At 39.8% G+C, this 23574-nt stretch overlaps 2 protein-coding genes across 9 annotated transcripts in view; one reads left to right on the top strand and one right to left on the bottom strand.

The window, feature by feature from the left end:
• Window positions 1-8619, top strand: part of tjp1b (tight junction protein 1b) — a 60638-nt gene extending 52019 nt beyond the window's left edge. For 4 of the 8 annotated variants that reach the window (XM_041997649.1, XM_041997652.1, XM_041997648.1 and 1 more), the window contains 8 exons: window positions 791-1633; window positions 2115-2206; window positions 2551-2766; window positions 2895-3031; window positions 4973-5444; window positions 5606-5823; window positions 6274-6417; window positions 7718-8619. In XM_041997649.1, coding sequence (XP_041853583.1) covers window positions 791-1633; window positions 2115-2206; window positions 2551-2766; window positions 2895-3031; window positions 4973-5444; window positions 5606-5823; window positions 6274-6417; window positions 7718-7812 — 2217 coding nt within the window. In that variant the 3' untranslated portion in view covers window positions 7813-8619. The remainder of the gene's footprint in view (window positions 1-790; window positions 1634-2114; window positions 2207-2550; window positions 2767-2894; window positions 3032-4972; window positions 5445-5605; window positions 5824-6273; window positions 6418-7717) is intronic. The other 4 variants (XM_041997655.1, XM_041997651.1, XM_041997654.1 and 1 more) reach the window with 2 other exon arrangements.
• A 2531-nt stretch (window positions 8620-11150) lies between these two features.
• On the bottom strand, window positions 11151-22270 carry LOC121647878 (very long-chain acyl-CoA synthetase-like). The gene is made up of 10 exons (XM_041997656.1): window positions 21752-22270; window positions 19431-19640; window positions 17026-17184; window positions 16809-16933; window positions 16525-16719; window positions 14714-14804; window positions 14415-14613; window positions 14186-14283; window positions 13923-14053; window positions 11151-12203 (listed from the first exon to the last, which is right to left on the bottom strand). The coding sequence occupies exons 1-10, from the start codon at window positions 22227-22229 to the stop codon at window positions 12027-12029; spliced, it is 1863 nt and encodes a 620-aa protein (XP_041853590.1). The 5' UTR covers window positions 22230-22270; the 3' UTR covers window positions 11151-12026.
• Between the last annotated feature and the right edge of the window lie 1304 nt (window positions 22271-23574).

The raw sequence follows: 23574 nt of genomic DNA, 5'->3' as shown, positions 1-23574 counted from the left end.
GACCAGGGTGAAGACATCCACAACCAGCCCTAACTGTTGCCTCTTACTTCCTTTGCATGGCTCCTAATGTTTTTTGGGTTCCTTTTAGCTTTAACTCTCTTCTGTAGAGGAATGATAGCACTGACAGTGGCATCATAGTGGGTAGATGTGTCGTCTGTTGTAGTGCCAGTAGTTTGACGTTGCATTAGATGCAAACTGAATGTTTTTTGCATGATGAAGGCTAACCTGCAGACAGTACTCTTGGTAATAACTTCTACTAAACAATTCTCTCTATGGAAAAGAACAAACTTATAACAGCACACTACATTATGTTGTTCACTCCTATTAAATAGATGTGTCTTGAGTAGATGTAAACAAATTAACCTTTTCCCATAGGAAGTGCTGTAACTACACTTGCTGTCTACAGGCTACACATCATATGTTTGAAATGAGGCCTTTCAGAAATGTGCCAATTGCTTATTACACAATTAAACAGGTTAAAATGCTAAATTCATATGTTCATAAAAGGATTAAGATCATTCTTGAAAGGCATCGTGTCAAACAGGCATTCAGAACTGTTTTTGAATAATCAATGAATATATGCTTGTGTAGTTGACATGATTTAGATCAATGATACCTGATTTTCCCACTATGTGGTTAAACCTATGATTTTCCTTGTAAGTAATTTACTCTTCGTATGGTGTTGAGAAACTACTTTTTCTTAATTATTTTATTTTTCAACATGGTAGTTGAAAATCTCTGATTAATGATAATCTTATAGATGTATTCAATGAGTGTCGTTTCTTCACAGATGTACAAGAAAGACCTGTACAATATGGAGGACCCGGTGCGAATCAACCATGGTATGAAGCAGTCTATGAGCTACAGTCACCAGCCGCCGTACCAGGACAAACAGCCATACCGTGAATACGACCTCCCGCCTTACGGATATGATGGCGGCGGCTACACAGAACCAAAGCCTCACAACACTGACTCTCACCTGCACTACGACAACCGTGTGCCTCATTACAACGAACAGTGGCCACCCTACGACCAGCAGACCTCGTCCTCCCAGCCTGCAGGCTACCAGCCAGGCCACCAGCAACCCATGGGCTACAGCCCCAGGTCCCCCTATGAGGATGGACCAGGAAGGGACTACAGCCCCCCTCAGCCACGCTATGATGAGGCCCCTCCAGTGGGCTATGATCCCAGACCACGCCAGAGTAAACCTGGACCCATGCGTTATGATGAACCCCCTCCCCCTCCCCCATCAGGTTATGATGCCCGTTCTCCGTATGAGGCAGAATCCTGCAGCTTCCCCATTAATTCACCTCGCTCACCAGAGCCGCCTAAGCAGTATTACGGTGACTCTGGTCTGAGATCCACCTACATGCCTGGGCCTCCAAGCCGGGGTTATAAGCCAGGAATGCATGAACCTATGATAAACTCTGAACCTAAAACAGAGACCCTGCCCTCTCCATGTGAGCCAGCAGTCACACCAGGCTCCAAACCCCTTCCTCCTCCACCGCGGGAAGATCTGGATGAAGATCCAGCCATGAAACCGCAGTCGGTGCTCAACAGAGTCAAGATGTTTGAGAATAAACGGTCTGTTTCTATGGACAGGGCTAAAGAGGGAGACTCATCAGTGCTCAGGGTATGTTCCTTCCGGAGGTATCATATTATTTTCTGCAATGATAGGTGACTCTTAGAGCACCGAGGGAAAATCATTTTAATGCCTTTTAAGTCTGCTTCTTAAACTCTGAAGTAACCTCATTACATTTTTAAATATTTAAGACAGAGTAGATTATTTATGTGAATACAAATGCAGTGTGCTGAAAAATACTTAGATCCTGGTTAGTTACAGCATCTGCTGCATGGATTATATCAATCTGAATTACGTGGGAACCATAAAACTGTCTGACTTGGAGAGTGTTAAAACTATTAAAAATCCAGATGATCATGTTACCAAATGCACAACAACACTGACACTTTTTTTTTTTTGGAAGTGAATGATTTGAAACCTTGCACATAAGATTAGGGTACAGTTTCAGATATATGTGTATGCTATCCTTTCATACTAAACATGTTTTGAATCAGATTCAAGACACACTAAACAAAAGGCTTTTGGTTTCCAGCCTGCAGATGTTCCTAAACCTGTGACTGCACCAGGTCCAGTCCTCAAAGCCAATTCCCTCAGTAACCTGGAGCAGGAGAAGTCCACCTATAGGTAAGTACTTCTCTGTATTTAAAGGACAACACTGGAGATATTAATGGAGGCATTTTTGTAATTCAGTTGTTGTTGTTTGAGCACCACCTAGTGGAGTTAAGCCTCTGAGCAAAACATTTTTTGCCCTTCCCCCACCCTGCCTTAGAAATACGTTTTGTTATTAAACAGAGAGACAACTGCAAAATAAACATTTTTATGATTTTAATGTTATTCACTTCATTAAGACTGGAATGGCATCAGAACATAACAGATGCCTGCTACTGAAACACGCCAACAAGCTGTAGATTAGACATACTGTGTATGTATGCTGCTCTTTAACTTGTTCTTTTTGGGTTTCTGTTCAGGACTCCCGAGCCACAAAAACCTCATACAAAGCCCCTAGATGATGTAGCACGCTCCAATCATTATGACCCAGATGAGGATGAGGAGTACTACAGGAAGCAGTTGTCCTATTTTGATCGTCGTAGCTTTGACAGCAAGGCGATGGGCCAACCTCCTCCTGGCATTAACCGCTTCCATGATCTGCCCAAACCAGCTCAGCTGTCCTACCCATACAACAGGTATAACCCTGTGCCAGCTGTCATCGAAACCTCTGCCAGCTGTGTTGCCTGTTTTACAAGATTCTTCAACTCTGTACAAAAGAGCTATCAAAATAGAACTACTTGAACTGTATTGTTTGTCATTACAGAGTGGAGTCTGTGGAGAAGGTGAGCCCAGTGGAGAAGAGATATGAACCCCTGCCCCAAATCAGTCCTTCTTCACAGTACGGGCCCCCAGCATCTGTCATCCCACCAAACACGCTGCCCAAACTCAGCCCTAGTGATGGTAAGTTCTGGAAATAGACCCGCTGACCTCTTAAAATTTTCATCATGCACTAATTTAGTGCTGCCAGATATTTCATTAACACAATTGAGCAGCTGTGAATCGCTCAGTTGTTGACATGAGTTACAGACTTAAGTTTGTTGCTTTCCATGTCTACCTCCATTTTTCTTGGAATTCACTTTTTAAACCATTTTAAAAGCTTCATCTCAACATATTCAGTGGAATTTCTTTGTTCCTTGCATAATATGTTACTTTTATTTAATTATATGTCACGTGGAGATCAGTTTCAACATAGTTAGCTGCAGCAGTTTGTCTCAGAGAAGCAGGGCTGTGGATGTGTACTCCTCTGGACAGAGTTGATTTCTTTTTTGTTGTATTTTGTTTTCTTTGGTTTTGTATGTGAAACACCAAGCATCCTAATCTAACACTGATTAATAATTTTACTTTGGTGCAGGTAAACTGCACTCTACTACCATATTAGTATATGAAGCATTGTAATTAGTCTTTACTCATACAGGGCACCAATGAGGGTGCAAAAGCCTCTTTCATAGATCATTTCTGCCATCTAGCAACAATGTGCCCCTCTCTGAACTGTCTTTGCCCATTCACAATTGAACCAAATAAGCCAGCTAAGGTAAAAAGTTAACTCTGCAGACTTCCTGTGCATATTCATGGATAAAATGTGTGATAAATCCCTCATACCATCTCCCCCGTTTGCCACAAGTAGCACAGACACGATGATATTTGTGTTAAAATATTTGTTGTGTTGTAGTATGTATGATTCAGTGCTAATTGTTTACGCTTTTAGACCCCATGTTGTGGCATGAAAACTCTCATAGCTGGCAAATTCCGTTACTACCTCCCGTGGTGACCTGAGCTGCAGTCTACATGTATATGACAATTAAAACACACATTTATTTATTTTTATTACAAAGGGGGCATATGGTGTTCCGTAGATGTGAATCCAGTGGTCATGGTTGCTTGCTTTCTGGAAAGAAATGCTCCAATAAATGTTTTAAATTTTGTATTTGTTTTAATAAAATTTTATCTTTATGTCTGTCTTGATGGTCCAGGAAATATTCTCCTGCTGTATACATAGACAAACATGCCACTGCACTTACCCAGCCACAGCTTGTACAGTAATTTATGGGCTTGGTGTAATAGCATGTCAGAAGATGTAGATCCTAAATGACAGTACTGCTAGCATTAAGACAGAATGCCATTATGTAATGAGACACTGTATTATACCAATGATAAAGATAACAAAGGACATTTACTCCATGCAAATGTGAATACAGATTACAGCACTGATCTTTTGGGCAGTGGTTCTCCTGATGGTTCTGGTCCAGTCCAGTTCTAACTGGAGATTTAGCTAACATGTGAAAAACAGGCAAACTTCACTACATCATGAACATATCTACAGACCAATTCTAAGCTTATCTCCCTTACACCTCATCACACACACAAACACACACTCCGAACATTTTCCAAAAAATGATTTTATTTGGAAATTCAGAGAAAATACTGTAATGAAGAAAAACTACTAAATCATACCAGTATTTGGTGTGACCTCATTTTCCTCCAAAAAGCATTAATTTAAAGGTGGTTTGTTCCCAACATTGTAGCTATCTTGCCACAGTTCTATGTTAACATGTACATTAATGGCTTTAATGGCTTCTGTGTCTTCAAATAATTCATGACTTGCTTCATGGTGGTGAGATGAGGACTCTGTTTGGGTATTTCCATCTGTTGGAGGATTCCTTGTTCTCCTCATCGCTGAAGATGGTTCTTTATGCTTCTCGATGATTGTTAGAGCTTCTTATCTTATTAATAAAATAATTTGGATCATTTAGGTGCCTTGCTAATGATTATTAAGTGTTCTTAAAAATTTTTTTATGCTATCATTTTTAGTCAGTACCCTGAATGCACTGTTATTTTTTCCAGCTAACTCCACACCCGAACCTTTGAGCTCGCCCAATCCAAAACCTGACCTGCCAGCTCTCAGGCCGACCAGCAGGGATGAACCCACACCAGGGGGTTACCTGCAACCCAGGGGCTTACCTGATAAATCCCCAGTCAATGGCACTGAACCAGCACCCCAAAAGACGCTGGGCGCTCCCACACCCACCAGCTATAACCGCTACGTCCCCAAGCCTTACACCAGTGCAGCCCGGCCCTTTGAGCGCAAGTTTGAGAGCCCCAAGTTCAACCACAATCTGCTGCCCAACGACACACAAGTGAAGGCTGACCTCCTCAGTAAGCCCAGTGTCGGGAGCAACAACAGTGGAAAACCTCAGCTGTCACCACAGCCCCTCGATCACGACAGCGGTCTGGACACCTTCACGCGCACTATGGACAACAGGCCCAAATACCAGCACAATAACATCAATGCCATTCCCAAGGCCATCCCTGTAAGGTAAGAAATATCCAGCATCAGTGAGTTGTCTGATGGTAATCACTGAGCTGCTGAGAATTGTTTGTTGGGTTGGGGTTTGCCCTTGTGTCCTCTGCTGGGCCTTATTCTCTGCCTGCACTGGTTTGACTGATGGTGCTGACTTGTTTGCCTCTGTCCCTCAGCCCCAGTGCGCTGGACGATGACGATGAGGACGAAGGGCACACAGTGGTGGCCACCGCTCGGGGGATCTTCAACTGTAACGGAGGGGTTTTGAGCTCCATCGAGACAGGTGTCAGCATCATCATCCCCCAGGGTGCCATCCCTGAGAGTGTGGAGCAGGAGATTTACTTTAAGGTGTGCCGGGACAACAGCATCCTGCCCCCACTTGACAAGGAGAAAGGTCAGTGCCTCAGCACTATACAGAGATTCCCTCCATCCTGAGTATGTCGAGGAATAAGTTACAGCATGTGATGAAACCCGCAAAGTGCTGGTCTACTTCAGATAGAGTTGCCAAAGTGAGCGAGTTTTTTTTTGTTTGTTTTTTTACATGTTACACTATAAAGTTTTAGTTCTACTCAGACTGGATAACCACAGAACAAAGGAATCTAATTTACAGCAAAGTCAGTGGTCACACAGATAGAAATCCACCCTTAGATGCAAAATAACACCTGTATACTTTAATCAACATTAAGCACCAGGTTATTTATATAATTTAACCTAATTTCCCCCTCATTATAAAGTCCTGCTGCCAGACTGCTTTTCCTCTTGGTTGGTTCAGTAATAATCCTTTTGTGCTGGCAAATTCTTGCGTGTTTAATTTGTGGAATTTAAATCTTGTGTATCCGTGCAGGAGAAACGCTGCTAAGTCCGCTGGTGATGTGTGGCCCTCACGGACTCAAGTTCCTGAAGCCGGTGGAGCTGCGCTTACCTCACTGTGCGTCTATGACCCCTGATGGTTGGTCTTTTGCTCTAAAATCCTCCGACTCCTCGTCGGGTACGCTGTCCTCTCTCTGTCCTTTTGGGGTCTGTGGGCTGGCTTTGACTGAAGAGGAGAGTTCATTAACGATTTTACAACCACCTCTTCTGTTTTCCATATTCCCCTCACTCTTTCATCATGCCTTTACTGTTTGGCGTGTTACTTCTTATATCTGTGAAAGCATAGCTGCAGTCAAGCTTCCCACCCAAATATGCTCACATTGTAATAATTTAAATCACTTTTGATAACCTGCTTGGTGTTAATGGTTTTATGGTGCTTCATCTTGTGGGTGCTGCATTCCACTTGGGCAACATAATGGATGTTTGTTATGTTAGTAGTAGTTGTGATTACTCAGTGTCTTACCTGCAGCAGACGGTGGCCAGAGTGACTCCATTTGGCTGATAGAGGAGCTAAGCTAATTGCTACTTGTAACTGAGCCATAGAATAGATCATTTTCTCCCTCTAATACAACTCCAGCCCCCCAAAAAATGTTGCAGAAGTGAAAGTTATACAGTAATATTTTTATAATCTCATTTTTGCAGCAGACAGCTGTTTACTGTTTTCTCAACCAAAGAACATCTGTGTTACACGATGTATGAATGGTATCTGCAGGTCTGATTCCCAAATACCAACTACAATGAATAAAAATTTTGGGAAAAAAATTAATACTTTTAATCTTTTAAATAATTGCAAAAGGAAATCTCAGCAGTGAGATTTTCAACAAGTTTGACACAACTATCAGACTCAGCTGTTAACTTCACTGTACTTTATTCACTGGAACCATATTCCTCTAAGTAATTTTAATCACAAGATATCAATTAGTCAATGACACCTGAGGTAAAGGTTTGCTGTGACGTGTCAGAATATTACACATCTTGTTGTGGAAGAAGTATTTGTGGATACTCATTCGTTGGGAGGGTAATGGTGGATTTGATTCTCCTCCTGTCTGTAGAGAAGTGGAGTCTAAACTGTGAAGATCAGACATTGTCCTTTAAAAACAGCTTTAAATTGCTGATCTTGTTAGTTTAGGAATGCCAAACCATTTCCTCATTTGTTGTGTTTTCTTCATCTACTTTTAGGGTGTGTGCAAATCTGATCAAGTTTTAAGTTGTATGTTTATTAAAATAAAGCAAATCATAAAAGCTTTGTAAAATTTGTAGACTTCAACACTAACATGATTTCATGATAAAATCTTCATCAGTCAGTATTTTATCATATGAAATAACTTTGTAACAATCTGCTACTTTAATGTTGTCATTTTGTATTTTGATGTGCATGTGAGGCTCTCCAGAAGCTGACATGTCTTTATTGTCTGCAGGTGATCCTAAAACCTGGCAGAACAAATCTCTTCCTGGAGATCCAAACTACCTGGTGGGTGCAAACTGTGTGTCTGTGCTCATCGACCACTTCTGAAGAGGGCAACAGCTGGCCTGTTACTGAATGTGATAAACCGGGGACCTCCGTTGCTCCTGCTGTGCCCCCTCCACCGTGGCGGGGTGCACACTGTTCAATGAAGTATGAACTTGATCCTCTCACATTGTTTACTGTGCCCAAAATTTAAAAAAAGAAAACACACTCTCACACACACAAATACACAAGGAGAGTTGGGAGGAGTCCAGCACCCCACACGGCTGTACTCTTGTTTCTTTAATATATATATTTTTTTGTTTTCGGTGCTTTCAAGGCTTGCAAAAAACTAAGATTAAAAGAAGTTATCTAAACAAAGGAACTGAAGTTGGAATGCATGACCAGTGCCACAGACTGAATGATCACATTTTGACATTTTTAGCTAATTTTGTAAAAGGTTAGAGCAGTGCAAGGAAAAAAGGTGAATTTTGGAAACTTATTTAATATTGCCATGGGATTTTTGTGTACTGTAAAAGAAAAAAAAAACTCACAAACAGCAAAGTTTGTATATGCAAAACTTTTGTTTGTGAGCTCAGTGGTCATGCGTTTCACTCTTGAAGGATCTCTGAGGACTTGGTGAGCCTGACTCATGAAGGAAGATGTAATCGTCATACAGAAGAAAAAAAAAAAAAATACTAAAGAATGATGGTTAAGTATTAGTGTCAGACGCCCGTTTTGTTGGAACGGATCGCTCTCTGATTAAACTGCTGTTTTGTAGAAAAGTTTTATCGTAGATAAAAAAAAATACTGACTTGATTTTACAAACTCCTGCTGTCTAGAGATCTATGCATGTGCTATGACTCAGGTCCAGAAGCCTGCTACTACTAAGTTCAACACATGAAAACCCCATCGTACACTGCAAGCAGTGATGCCTTATCTGCATATTAACTTTTCAGTGAAACTTTAAAACATTGGATCCTTGAGTTGTAACGATCACTACCGAAGGAAAAGTTGTCTCTGCGTTTTCTCATCTACAGTGAACTTGGATTTTAGCACACGAGAATAACTGGGGCTGATGAAAAGGTATGCTTTCTTTTACTGCTATGCATATGGAGTCTGAGGAAATACACAAAGCTAGAAGATGTTTAAATTGTGGCTGTACATACTGCTAGCATATGGCCTTGGTTCTCTGTACATTGACTTTTGTACATCTTTGTTATTTTGTATAAAAGAGAAAACATTTGTTTAAAAAAGAGGAAGCGGTTACATTGGTTATGTTTGTATTCTGGTTATACCCCTGAGCCTTGGAACTGACATAAGCAGTAATAAGTCCGACTTTTCTACCAACATATCCACACAGACAGACACACTACTTAAGGCATTTTTAACTGTCAGAAAACTTTTTATTCTTATTTACAAAATAGAGAAGTGCTTGGTTTAACTGATTTTAAAAGATGTACTTGAGGGGGGCTGCTGTGAAGAGTGGTCCCTTCCTTTATTTGTGATACTGGATGCTGTATTGTGTGCCCTGAAATGTATTTTTGTACTAATAGACAATTTATTATGGCACATCAGTACTATTTTTCTTTTGATATGATAACACTGCTTCAAGTTTATTTTCCTGTGTGGCTGACATTCTTTTTATTTATTTTGGTTTTACTTTGGTTTGTTTTTTTCCTTTGCGACACATTTCTAAGTATACCACTGTATTACTAAATAAATTCCTTTATAAAGTAAATCTTTCTTGGATTCAAGTGTTGTTGCTCCAGGTTTCCACATGTTTTCAGTGTTTCTGCTCAACAGTTGGTGAATTATTCTCCACACTCACAAGTATTTAGAAAGTATTTTGTGTTTTAAATAACATGGTGTAAACTGGTGTTTCTACTCAACAACCTTCTCTTAGTTTTACTAAACAACAAAGTGAAGGGGGGGGGCCTTTAAGCTAGTTTTCACACCTTAAAGTTTACTAGGCTGTACGATTGAGGGTAGCAACATTCATAAACAAGCCCGACTTTCAGAGCAAATGAACTAGGATTTAATTAAGAAGAGCTGATGTGGATGCAGTCTAGACGTTTTGTGGGCTTTTATCAGGACTTTATGGGTTTGCCATGCTATAAGGTGAACCAGCCACGTCAGGTCACTACACAATGGAACAGGTTTTCCTCAAGGGCTGCTTTAATTCTCCACATGAATCCTGTCCCTGCTGCTGAGAAGCACCTCCATGGCATGATGCTGCCACCCCCATGCTTCACTGTGGAATGGTGGGTGCTCAGTTTTCCTTTTCCTTTCTAGTTCAGTTTTTGACTGGTCAAGTAAATCAGAAACTGTTCCCTCTTACTTTGAGCTCTTTGTTGATGTTAATTTCCAAGTAGTTTATTGTTCTCCTTTTAGTCAGAATGACCTCTAACTAGCTACTGTACCATAAAGGCCGGCCTGATGAAGAACCATGGAGACAATTGTTCTGGTGTCTGCAGCAGCAGAATAAAAAGTTTTTGTTTTTCCAACTTTTTACAAGCTTTGGGATATTTTTTCACCCTCCCAATCTATACCTCAGCGGTTTTATCATGAAGGTGCAGTGAGGTCCCCTCACCTCATGGTGGTGGACAGTTTGCTACTATCTGGTGCCGGATTCATTTAGGGCTGTTAAAGAAACCAGGATGAGCACAGTTCATCCTAAGATAAACTAGTTGAAGTCTCAAGGGAAATTTGTTTTTTAATTGTATTATTTCTAAAATTGTTTTGCTCTTTGAGTCTAGTTGAAAGAAAGATTTGATCCACTGTATATTTGGTACGATGGTTTACACAGCAATATGCATCCAGTTTACTTTAATACTGACTTTTGCCCCCATCCTTTTAATACGAGACATGATTCTCTACCTTCTGCAAAAATATAATAAGTATACATGTCACACATATTTGGAGGGTTTGAAAATTTACATTTTGGGAAGATGTTTGGGAAGAAAATAATGTGTGGTGTTGTTTAGATCAGTGGTTCCCAACCTGGGAACCTTGTGATTAATGTCCACAAATTGTCCCCATTTTAATAAATAAAAGTAATGCTTTATGTTGTTCATTTAACTTTGGCTTTATCATAGGAAAGGACTCAACCAGAATACATTATCTATGGTGAGGTTCTCACTTTTAAAAGCATAAAACCAAGCATGGTTTCAGGCAGGGTGGAGCAGGGGATCCATGGTATTTTAGTATATGCATGAAGGGGGTCTCTGAGGGGAAAAAAAAGATTGGGAACCACTGGTTTAGATGACCTGACACATCAGGATGTTCATCTTGTGGACCAGTAAAATATAAATTCTACTAACAAGACTGTTACAGGAAAATGGCCCAAAGAAGAAACAACTTAACTTGAAGCAACTGAGATGTACCATGGAAACACATATACCTTGAAAATTTAACAATCACTGTTTAATGAGAGATTGCAAAATGAGTCAGTTTGTAAAACCCTTCACAAAATATGTAAGGTTGTAAATAATTGTACTTTGAGCTGCGTTAAGCTATGATGCTCCTTTGTTCCTGAGTTTTGTTAGAATATGCAAATCAATAAAATGCAAGTAATTAAACTTCAATTTTTTTATAAAAAAAATACAAATATATAGCCACTGAACAAAGTTAATCCTTCACTGCAATACCGCCTCAGTCAAACAGGAGCATCTGGCTTTCCAAAATCAGCTGCACTCATGATTAAACTAAGATTTAAGGTAAGCAACCAAAAAACTTGGTTCTTACTAAAAGCGGTTTGTGTGCTGCTCATTTTCATGGGATTAAGACAAAGTTACATTTGTTTTCTGACATTTAAAATAAAAAAAATCTTTTGGTATTTAAAAAGCAGCGACTCGTCAACAGAAGTCTGGCAGGTCCTTTCAATTAAGACTGGAAGTTGCTGTTCAGGGTACCATTTAAAAAAAACAGCTTGACATAGCATTGACTGGCTGTATGTCCAGTTAAATCCACCACAGATTATTCATTAAGGTACATAAGTCAGTATCTAGTTAATGCACATCTGTGTAACATCTGACCAACATGAGCCAGAGGAAGTTGGTAACTAAAATACAGCAGTAAGTGAAGCAAGACTGTCAGATTTATGACATTTACAAAAACTGCAGGTGCACACAATAGCTGTTTAAAAAAAAGTCCCTTCAAACGAGACGTAATGTGCCAAAATGTGATTAGTTGACTGATGACGTCCAAGTAAGAGCTGTTAAATCTTCGTTAGAAGAAATAAAAGAAAAACTAGTATCACCCTCACAACTTTAGTTTCTGTGTTAGAGTTTGGTTTCCCTTGAAGCAATTGCTCTGTAGATCTCCTCCGTCATTGGTATATAAGTCTTTTTCTCAAGATCCAGGAAGTACAGTGGATCTTTGATGAGAGCAGGGTTGAATCCCTCCTCCACCAGTTTCACTTTCTTCATTTTAAAGGTTCCCGTCATCTCCAGACAGGGCTGAAAAACACAACAATTTGATCACGTTATCTGCCAGCCATTAAAAATCCACAAGTAGACTGTGTGTCTGACACAGACATCTGTGTTTACATCCACTCGGTCACAGCAGATTCACCAGCTAGAGCCCCAGCAAACAGCTGCATTCAGTCAAGACAACTGTTAAAATTAGTCACAATATTATATTATTATGGGATTATCAATTCCCATAATATTGGCAGTATACTGATAGTATAACATATTATGTTCTGGTGGGCGAGAGAAAAGAAAAAAACCATAAAATCCACAGTGCCTGCAGGACACTGGATAAACCCTCAGTGCTAGCTGCTGAAACTAACCAGTCCTGACAAATAAAGTGCTATTCATTCAGGCCAACATAAAAAAAACTGTAAATGCTCAAAACCAGCAGACGGAGGTGTGTTTACAGCTTGAAGCAGCAAGTAGGAATATAAATAATGAAAATAAGAAAACAGGATAGAAGTGGGAACAATGTGAATGTGTGGAAAGCAGCGAGGAGAAGAGGGCTGTTAATGGTACACTTTACACATGATCGGTACACATTGTAAAACAATGCTGACAAGTTTGTAAGGATCTCCAAATATTTACAAATCTTGTTTTGACAGGAGCTCATGCCTTATTAAAAGGATCCAGGCTTTGCTTTGTGTTTTCTGTAAAACTGGGTTTATTCTGTGTATCCTTGTCTACCTCACATGCAGAAATAAACTAATACATGCTAACTAAAGAAAATAAAACTGATATGAATCTTAATTATGAAAAATGTTATTTTAATACTTTATCTGCAGAAATATCTGTAAATTATCCATTAATGGAGAAGAGGATCTATGAGATGCATTTGTTCATGATCCAAAGTAAGGAACCCAGTGGACGTCAGCCAAACACTTATGGATCACATCAGCAGCCTTCAGATAGTTCAGGTAGTAATAAATAAACCCGATGAGACAAAGGCTGCCACAGTGGATGCATTACCCAGACAATGAAATGCTAGCAGTGGAGTTAAATCCTTACCACATACCCACAATGTTCTTAAACACCATCTTGATTGCATCCCTCCCTCCATCACATGCATCATCAGCCCCCGTTCCTGCAAGATTCTGCACTCCAGTGCTTTCTTGCCCAATTTTCCAACTTCCAAAATGATTCTTATTTTATCCACAAGACTCTCTCAGCTGAGTTGTGCCTGCAGTCTAAGGTACAGCACTCAGCCTCAGCAACATTTATCATACAGACAGGACAGCTACTGTCTGCTTGCTGCCTCAGTCCTCATTAAGTCTTAAAATATGAAGCACATTAAAGCGCTCCTTAAATGACTGCTCTGACTTTCTGTGTGTCAAAGGACAGAGTTTAAAATCTGGATGCTTGTCAATAAAACTCCATCAGTGATTTACGTGAGATTGCATCCAGACCCCTCAGCTGAAGGACAAGCTTACACTATGTTCTCAGGATTAAGACTAAAGGTGAAGGAGCTTTTGTCAGCTCATTTAAATCAGAGCCCAGAGTGACTGGTTTGCTGCAACTTTAAATTTATTTAAAACATACTACAACCCACCTTAGATACTTTAAAATTTAATTTAAGAAGAAAATATATAAGATATTCTTGTGTAATTCTTCACTATAAACTGTTGAGGCTGCATGGAGCTACATAAATAACTGAGGAGCAAGTCTGATCATCTGTACATCTGCAGCAAATTATTCTATTTTCACCTGAACTCGGACGAATCTGGGTCTTGCGTAAGTCGGTAGGTAGCTGACGACCTGCTTGTAGGTGTCTAAACAGTCAAAGTCTTCCCCATCCCTCAAAGTGACGGCCGCCATGCCGATCCGCCCCTCGTGACCTGGTCAGGATGATTCCAAACAGACAGAAATATTTATAAGAGGCCCATACACAGTTCACGGTAACAGTCCCCTTTTTATGCAGCGAGATCTATGAAATATTTACACAAGACTGTAAAGTTGCCGTTTTTTACCTTCAACTTTAACACCATAAACATTTGCTTCTAAGATACAATGAGCCATCGTGAGAATGTCTGCGACCTCCGACGTGGCGACATTCTCGCCTTTCCATCTGTAACAATAAAAACAGGAGACAAGCTTCAAAGTTCAATAACAAGTTTATCAATCTAAATTAGCCCTAAAAACAAAACAAAAGCACAGAACTGTCAGATTCAAGTCATAACAGAGTGAATCCCAGCTTGCCTGAATGTGTCACCGACTCGATCCTGAAAGTACACAAACTTTTCGTGGTCAAACCGAAGCAGATCACCGGTGTTGAAGTACAGGTCGCCTTTTTTAAAAACATTACGAAGCCTTTTCTTCTCAGTCTGTTGCTTGTTACCAGCGTACCCAACAAAGGGAGACCTGTGAGTTATTTTTCCAACCAAGAGCCCCGTCTCACCTGACCGAGACGAGAAAATACCAAAGAATTAAGTTCACTGCAGCAGATATTTGGAAATGACTTTCACTAAAAAATGTAGTTTTGGTTGTAGTCGACTCACCGATGGATGCTTCGATGCACAGACCCTCAGAGTTTCTGACAGGTTCTTCCTTCTCAATGTCAAACTTAATCAATGTGTAGGGGAAGAAAAACTGGGAAGGACAAACAAAACGCTGATCAGATCATTTTTAATGACTGCTGAGTTTTACTTTGAAAGCAGATCTGTGAGGACATAAAGATGCTCAAACTCAAGTTTATTGTGGCAAAGCAGAGCTGAGGCTGATGATGTGGTCACTGAACTTATCCAAGAGCAGGACCACTTCATGTTAAAGACATGACAGGTGATGGAAAGTGGGCGGAGCTAAACTGGACTTATTTCTCATTTTGTAGTTAATCTTGTATCAGTCTGAAATAGAAGTAGATAACCCTTCCTAAAGGATCTTAATGCAACAGATGTATACACACAATACGTTGCTTTTTGTTCACTTGTTTTTTTCCCAATCCAGTGGTTATTCCTAAAATTAGTTAGCTATTACACTTAAGAATTTATCTGCCCCGTTATCTACTCAGCTGTGATCAGCAAACAAAGGTGACAGAGCTTTTTCAACAGTGGCTCCTACTCTCTAGAGCTCCCTTCCTCTAGATCTGTGGACTCAGATATAGAGGAATAAAACAAACTTGCTTTTGTCTAAACTTTTTTTCCATCATGTGTTTCTCATGTTTGTTTTGTTTTATTGTGAAGCACATTGTAATTATTTATCTTATTCTTAAGTGGTCTTGAGCAATGGTTTGTCAGGTTTTCTGAAGGTCTTTAAAATGCTTTCCTTGGATATTGATTGCTTTTTTTTTATTATTTATTTATTTTCAGCCAAGTCCTTGTATCTGGCTACTTTCAGACTTTACACTGATGCATGAATCATGCAAAAAAAGGGGCCCTAACCCAGGAAATAAATCTGTAAGAGCTTTAGAAAGGACCAATTTCAAATTGTATCTGTGAACACTTTGTTACAAAAAAACATAATTTAATTTCTTTAGATGCATCTGATAAATGCTAGGGATGTTTTATCACACCTATAAAACAATATTTTTACACTAACAAGGTGATTCTCAAAGAGTTATTAGCCAAAAATATGCCATATCTTAGCAGTGTGCTGAGTCCTTAAAATATGAGGAAACTGGACAAGTGAAAGAAAAACAAGAAGTGTCATGTCTAAAAATACCCTCCACAGCAGAGAAACAGCATCTGCAGGTGCTTCAACAAAGACCTGACACAGAGTCATCTGGAGCTCTGATCCGATCAATTTACTGTTCACTGAATAGTAGGCAAGTTTTCCCCAGTTTTCAAAGGTCTACACTTTTACCCATGCAGTTAATTTTTCCAAGACATCATAACCTCCATGTTTGAAGCAGCAGGTCTAAAAACATTAATAACCATAATCCTCAGCCAAGGATCCCTCAAAGAGAAATCTAGTCTTCATTCAAAGAAGCAGCACATTTAAAGTACTTCACTATTCTCCATAAAGATCAACTACAATGGTACAAACATTAAATAGGAAATTATTTAACCTGAAGATGATTAATTCTGGTCAACAGCACATGAATCGCTACTGAGATACTTCATTCAGAAACAAAGTTCTGTCTATAAACATATCTGCTGAAGGTTTCCCGTTCCCGTACGAGCAGAGAAGGCTAAATCACATCGAATCTGATGCATTCATGTGTATTTTTAGTCCTCCACATGCATTATATGTTATCTGGATTGAAGCTCTGAAACATTGGTCATTAACATCAGATAAGAGCAGATTCTTTCCCAGACTTGGATCTGAGTCTCTGCACTAAAAAAAAAACATCAGAAATGCTTCCTGATCCTACCCTGTGTACACAGTTGACTCTTCCCACTGCACCGATCTTGGATGTATAATTAATAAAGCCAATGTTTCCTTCAGTGGCAGCATACAGCTCTCTGACTTTAATGTTCCCGAAGCGATTCAGAAAGTCGGACCAAATGTCAGTTCGGACTCCATTGCCGATGGCGATTCTCACTTTGTGATTCTTCTCATTTTCTTTCTGCAAAAAAATAACGTTTGAAATGGGAGATGTGCACAAGCATCTGTAGTCAGAATGATGCAGCAGCAACGTGATCTGGACTTCTTTACCTTGGGTGTGTTGCAGAGATAGCGCAGTGTTTCACCAATGTACTGCATCACCGTCACATCATACTTCCTGCAGTCTTCCCAAAACTGAGAGGCAGAAAACTTTCTCCTCAAAACTACAGTCATACCTGCAGTTGACAACAAATCACACAATCTTTACCTCACTCAGCCACAGTGTTTTTGTTTCTTTTGCACTTGTGACAATTAAAAGGATCATTACCTCTCTCGATGGCTCCGACCATCCCAACCAGGAAGCCTGCGCTGTGATAGAGCGGCAGATTGATGTAGAAAATATCCTCTGCTGTGACTCCACATGCTGCCTGGACGAAGGAGGCGGCCCACACCCTCTCATGGGTCACAACAGCTGCTTTAGGCAAACCTTCCACGGTCATAAGATGATAAATCATTAGGTACTCTACTTGGAGCCTCAAAACCCAATCCACTTCTTTAATGTGCATGTACTAACATGCACATTTTCAAAGCTTAACCACCCCATATTTTTGAAACAAAAGCAAATAAAATCAAGCTCTGACATTTTAACTCATTGCTCAGGTTTAACAGCCTGTAAATTCAGATTTTATTCATGCTCAGTGCTCACACGTTCATGTCTCTATATAGGCAGCTGTATCATACACTCAGTAAGCACTACCTGCTCAACACCAAACTGCAAGCAGACAACGTGAGCAACTAGCTGGTGTCCATAACAGAGCATTTAGCAGCTAAAGAGCCAGAGATTTTCAGGGGAATTAATGCCACTGACCAGAAACTGAAAACAAGCACCATCTCTGCCAATGCCCTCTGGATGTGTTAACACAGTTGCTCCCATCAAATGACAAAAAATCCAACTAAACATTATTACTCAGTCCCACAAGGAGCTGCATGCATTAGTTTGTATTTTTTGACCATGAGGACTGAAAACACAGGCTGCTTTCAGTCAGCTTTTAAGACAGATGAGAGAGCCTAATTTAACAGATTCTTGTTGAATAAGTGGTATTTAACATAAACCACAATGAGAAAGGGAATCACACACCAAAGTGTTTCTGTCAGGAGTGAAACATTAGACAGATCTGCTAATGTCAGCGAGTGAAAGCCCCCCTAACCTGTTAGTTTAATCATGGTAGAAATATCAAACTACTAACATGAGAAAGTCTCAACACACCTCACACAACTGAGTCCAGCTGCATTATGTCTATGAAGAAGCATTTAAGATTAATTCAATGTTATAAATCATATGAATAATCACAAATATTTGGAGCTGGTATAGGGTTGAGTCTAACAGCCAAAAAAACACATTTAAAATAGTTGATTCGTCATCTTTTTCCACATCCAACAATTTTTATATTAAAAATTAAATGTCATCAATTGACTTGACTTGAGCGGAAATAAACTGAGAAAAAGTCAGAATCTAAGAAAAAGAAACTCCAATGACCCTCTACTGGAATAAGCGGGTATGGCCAATGGATAGATGGAAGGAAGGAAGTTCCCCAAAAATAGCGACTTAAAACATGTATAAACTTAGATATTCGTTTTGATTAAAGAGGGGAGCTTATGAAGGGAAAAAAATGTCCAACAAAATATTGGTTCACTTCACAAGGTGCAATCGACTGCATCACACCCCACATATTCACAAAAACCAGCCTGCAGCAGACAAGCTAATAAAATTATTCTTTAAAATTGAATTTGGTGAATAACTAATACTTGTTAGTCTAAATGATTAGAATTGGGACTTTGAGGAGATCCTGTTGTGAATTTGGTCTTGTCACAAGAAAACAGCTTCCTAATTTGAATAAAGGGATGATGCAGCCATGATCCTGCTGCTGCATCTCTGATGTGTGTGTGTGTGTGTGTGTGTGTGTGTGTGTGTGTGTGTGTGTGTGTGTGTGTGTGTGTGTGTGTGTGTGTGTGTGTGTGTGTGTGTGTGCCACTACCACTTTACTGGTGCCATCTATGTTGAAATGAACTTCATGTAAATCTGCTTTTTGGTGTAAATATATGACTTAAGTGATTACTTCATGTGGGCATTGATCAATGTGAGGAGTTTAATCTCAACTTAATTATTTTTATTAAAAGATCTCTCTGCTGACCTTGTAAACTCACAATTTGAATCTGGAAAGTTCAACATATTGTTGAATATTTGGGTGTGATTTCACATTTCTTTTATTTCATGCATGGGCAAGACGCATAAAACACATACCTGCAAATGTTCCATTGATTTATGGATGAAAATGTGCCAAGATATTCTGCAATATGCCAACAAAGGAAGGACAAAAGGAAAACTAACCAGGATGTAAAGATAAAAAATGCAGGTTTTAAACTAGAAAAATCCCTTTTTGAGAGGTCTGACTAAAGAAAGAAATTTCCTAGAATATAAACTCTACATTTTGGTTAAATATAATATGAATTTAACTTTTGTTTGTTTAGATAAAAACTCCAGGGTAGCACATCTTTCATCAGAGTTCCTGCTGCCACTTAATCAGCTGTTAAAGCCAAATGCCAGCCAACTTGGAGACGCCACTTCACTCATTAAACACCTCTTGGAAAAATAAAGGATCTTGGAAAGGATCTGTGCAGATGTGTGACGACCTGGCAGCTAAGTGTAATACTGAGTGTAATTTGATGTTGTACCTGTGGTGCCAGATGTGTAGATGTAGAGAGCAGTGCTCCTGATGTGGATGTTGGCCCGAAGCTCCCGGGACACCGGCTCATCTGAGGCCTGAGAGATCTTATCAGAAAAAGCGGTGATACCTTCTGCGCTACAGCTGTCTGACAGGAGGTACACACGGATACCCTGCTCCCTCAGCGTTGGTAGAACCTCTTCCACGGCCTCCTGCAGCTCTGCAAATACAGAAAAGCACTCAGCCTAACACAGTGTCAGAGTACTAGGTTGCGTAATGTTGCACATGTTGGCTGGTATCATTTTACCAGACCACACTGGGATATGGGAAAGTGGTGTGGGAATTTCAGCTCAAATGCATGCATTTCCAGGTAGAGACACAACTTGAAAAACATAATATGTCCAAGCTGGAGTGTTACTTCAAATGAACTTGTTGAAGCTGAATGAAAAGCACCATGTGTGAAAAAATTTGGGAAAAGTAGTAAAAAAACACACATTCCTTGATCCTGCATTTAATTCTACTGATATGTTTGAAGCATCTTTATATATTTACAACTAGAGTGTGGTTTATTAGTTAGGTCGGAACCAACAAACAGAGGAGAAATAAGATAATAAGAAACATTTAAGAGCAGCCAGGTTATCCACAAAGTCACTTCTGACAAGTCATTTTAAGCATTTTATATTGTTTACACGTGTAAGTGATGCTAACTGATACCACAATGTGCTCATACTGAGTCTTTGATCTCTTCATGCTCCTATAAAATCTCTTTTAATCAGAGCCATGGATATGCAACTCTAGCAGTTCTTATCTTAGTGAGTTGCTCCATACCTTCAGGGCAGATTAAATCAATAACAGCCTTTGAGCAGAGGTTTAAGTTTGTTAATGATTGATGATTGTTAAGCTCTTAGGAAGCTCAGCAGTCCTTTGTGGACATTATAGGTCATTAAACCTGCAGACAGCATATAAATGCTGTGGCAGGTGATAACAGCAACTATTTTAATGCTCTTGGTAGTTTAATCTGCAGCTGCTGAGGCTCACTGACCAGTCAGACAAAGAGGGGAAATGCCCCTTGAACTTGGTCCAGTTTCCCCTTTTCTTCTAAGATTGAGAAGGCCGCATCCTGGTTGGAGCATCCTATTATAAACTAGAGACACAAGTGTGAAAAGAAGTTCTGTACCATCAGTCAAAAGCAAATTGTTTCCACTTCATATGGTAAAAAAAGCATGCTTGCGTAACACCATATTTGTAGGATTCTTAGAATATTTTTAACAACTTCTCAAGAAGCAGAGTTTATCCAGTTGAAAGGGTAAGACTGTGGTAATGTGAATAAAATCTCAGTCTGTTAGCACTACTAACAAAGCAGAAACTGAATTAATAAGGATCAGCACTGCATTTTTACTAATCTTGAAGTTCTAGCTTTTAAACCTGTCCAGGTCTCTGCAGCCTGAGTAACATGATGTTCTGAGCTTTGCTAATGCTTTTTGTGTCAATGGAAAGTCTCAACATGAATCACCTGCAAGGTAAATAAATCAGCTGTTAAAAAGTAACAGAAAACAACATTGCTTGGACAGATGTTGTATGTGGTTGAATATAAAGTATATAAAAATAAATCAGATAAAAAAAAGAAGAAAACTATTAAAAGTTATCAACTACAATCCAATTAAAATATAAAGTACTGGCTAAATGTACTGATTTGCCTCCATCACACATACAGAACATTACTAGCCAAGTGTCTGGATACAACTGATTTAATCCAATACTACTGTCATGCAAATATCAGTTCAATACTACAGCAGCCTGGAGGGTAGTTTTTTTAAATAATTTAAAACTGTTGAAACTTTAGCTTGGGGTTCCCGGCATGGGTCTGGGCCCTCCACAAAGTCACATGATCAATCTGAGGCGGTTACAAGTAATAAAAAGAGGCAGGAAAAGATTAAAAATTACCTTTGATAAAAATTTATGACATTAAGAGAGTGTGTATTTATGACTTCCAGCTCTGATGTCTATGTGACAAAAGTCGAAACAATGTTTTTTAGGGGTCCACAGACTCAAAGATTGTTGGCTACTGTTCTCTTACCAAATCCATGTTTTCCATAATCTTACCACGTGTTGTGTTTAATCTTAATCCCGAAGTTAATAGAAAATACTTGTTACTGGAGTAAAAAGTGCATTTGATTCCTTCTTAAATACTCTAAATCTACTTGTTGCACAACTGAAGTACTACTGAAAACAATCATTGGCTAACTGAAACTCTGCTATAAATAAGACAGTGGTGGGGTGGGGGAGCCTCCCACCCTGACAGATCCAACATGACCCTGTGCAGTCTCTGACCTGGAGACGCGATGATCACTTTGGCCCCGCAGCAGGAGAAACAATGCAGCAGAGATTTAGATCTAATGTTAAAGTTAAGCAGGGCCGCCGGGCAACCCAGCTTGGCCAAACCCAGCCATGTCCACATGAAACTGGGCTCGTTGGAAAGAAACAGGGCGACTGTGTCCCCCTCTTTCAGCCGGGCTTCAGCCTGCAGAGCTCTGGCCACCTTGTTGCTCCGTTTATCCACTTCGCCATAAGAATACGCGCGACCTTCAAAGTGCACGAAGATCTTATCGGGGTGTCTGTTCACCGCATCCAAGAAGCAGTCCAAGATGCTGTAAAATGGTTTGGTTGTCTTGTACTTGATGAGCCTGAAGCCGAGTTTGAGGCTCCTCAGAATGTACGCGCAGTCCTCGCTGAAGTAAGGATGAAAAGTCCTGATATAAGAAAACAGCAGGACAGCCAGTCCGGCTAAAACTGTGAACCACATGTACATTTTGCAGAGAGGGGCACAGCAGCCAAAAGAGGTGGAAATGATGAAGTTTCTTGTTAATATTTGCGACAAAGTTCACCCTGTCGGATCGGGGGCGGCGCTCAGCTATGACGGCTGACCCCTCCTTCATTCCGGAGAATGTTCTCCAGTTGCCAGATTGGATGTTTCCTGCACTGATTACTAACGCAAGTCTATTAGTATTTGTGGTTCACTCCTGTTAGGTCATTTTCTTGGCATTGACAACAAACTGTTTCTGTTAAGTAGCCAGACAAGCGTTCAAACAGGCGCTTTTTCTGATCATAAGCTGCGACAGTGAGCTGCAGTTTCGTCTCTTCTAAACGCAAGCGAGGGATAAGATGATTTAAACCACTCTTGTAAAGTAGCCAAACATGACACAGGAAGCCCGCAAATGGCACCCAAATAAAAAATGCGCAGTGTGAGCGGCGGTGGTGGGTGTGCGCTCCCTCAGCTCAGCTGTATTCGTCTGCTGATAAATGGGGAGGAGCGCAGCTCCAGTTATACAAGCTTCAACTGTGCTCAGAAATAACACCAAGACTGTCTCACAATGCTGCCCTGCTTGCAAGTGCAGAAAAGCACAGCCTGTTCAGTTTTTTATGTGATGGGCAAACGGTCTGGGTACAGCTTTATAACCCCAAAACACACACTAACTAAAGAGAAAGAAAAGTTACAAAAAGAGGAAACGTGTCTCAAAATGTTAGATTCCTCTTTTTTTCCCATTTCCTTTTTCTTACTTAAGTTTTGAAAATGTCTTCATCTCAGGAACACTAATTCAGTTTCCCTGACAAATACCCTTTGAAAACAATAACTATTTATTACAGTTGTATACATATATGTTGATTGGGTGGTTCTGTACATCTCAATGCTATAATCATTAAACCACTTTTGTATGAACTCCAAGCTGAAGTGCACAGAAATGCAAAATTACCCTAAAATATACATAAAATATACATATAAGGTGGACAATGTTTTGCTGTGTGAACAAGCTGTGTTTTCTTTTGGATTTCAAATGTTAAATTTGACCTTTTTTTTTTTTTTTTAATGAGCCCATAAAATCTTAATCTTATTCTATGTCAATCCATGCTAAAGTAAATAAATAAATTATACAACCCAGTTCCAAAAAAGTTGGGACACTGTGTAAAATGAAAGTAAAAACAGAATTAAATTATCTGCAAATCTCATAAACCCAAATTTTATCCTTAATAGAATACAAACAAAAAAATACAAAAAAAAAGGCTGGAAAAGAAATTGGCACCAGTCAAAAACAAGTATAAAAGGAGCATTTCAAAGAGGCAGAGCCCCTCACATCTAAGGGTGGGCGGAGGTTTGA

The sequence above is a fragment of the Melanotaenia boesemani genome, chromosome 10 (assembly GCF_017639745.1).
Source record: "Melanotaenia boesemani isolate fMelBoe1 chromosome 10, fMelBoe1.pri, whole genome shotgun sequence".
Lineage (NCBI taxonomy): Eukaryota > Metazoa > Chordata > Actinopteri > Atheriniformes > Melanotaeniidae > Melanotaenia > Melanotaenia boesemani.
This window is presented reverse-complemented; position numbering and strand designations above follow the sequence as displayed.

Excerpts from the sequence above, each read along its gene's own strand:
- LOC121647878 (XM_041997656.1), bottom strand. The coding sequence starts at position 22,229 with ATGTACATGTGGTTCACAGTTTTAGCCGGACTGGCTGTCCTGCTGTTT. Across the intron at positions 14,805-16,524 it reads GAGTCAACTGTGTACACAGG|TTTTTCTTCCCCTACACATT; the intron begins GTAGGATCAGGA and ends TGTCCTTCCCAG. Across the intron at positions 14,614-14,713 it reads GTGCATCGAAGCATCCATCG|GTGAGACGGGGCTCTTGGTT; the intron begins GTGAGTCGACTA and ends CGTCTCGGTCAG.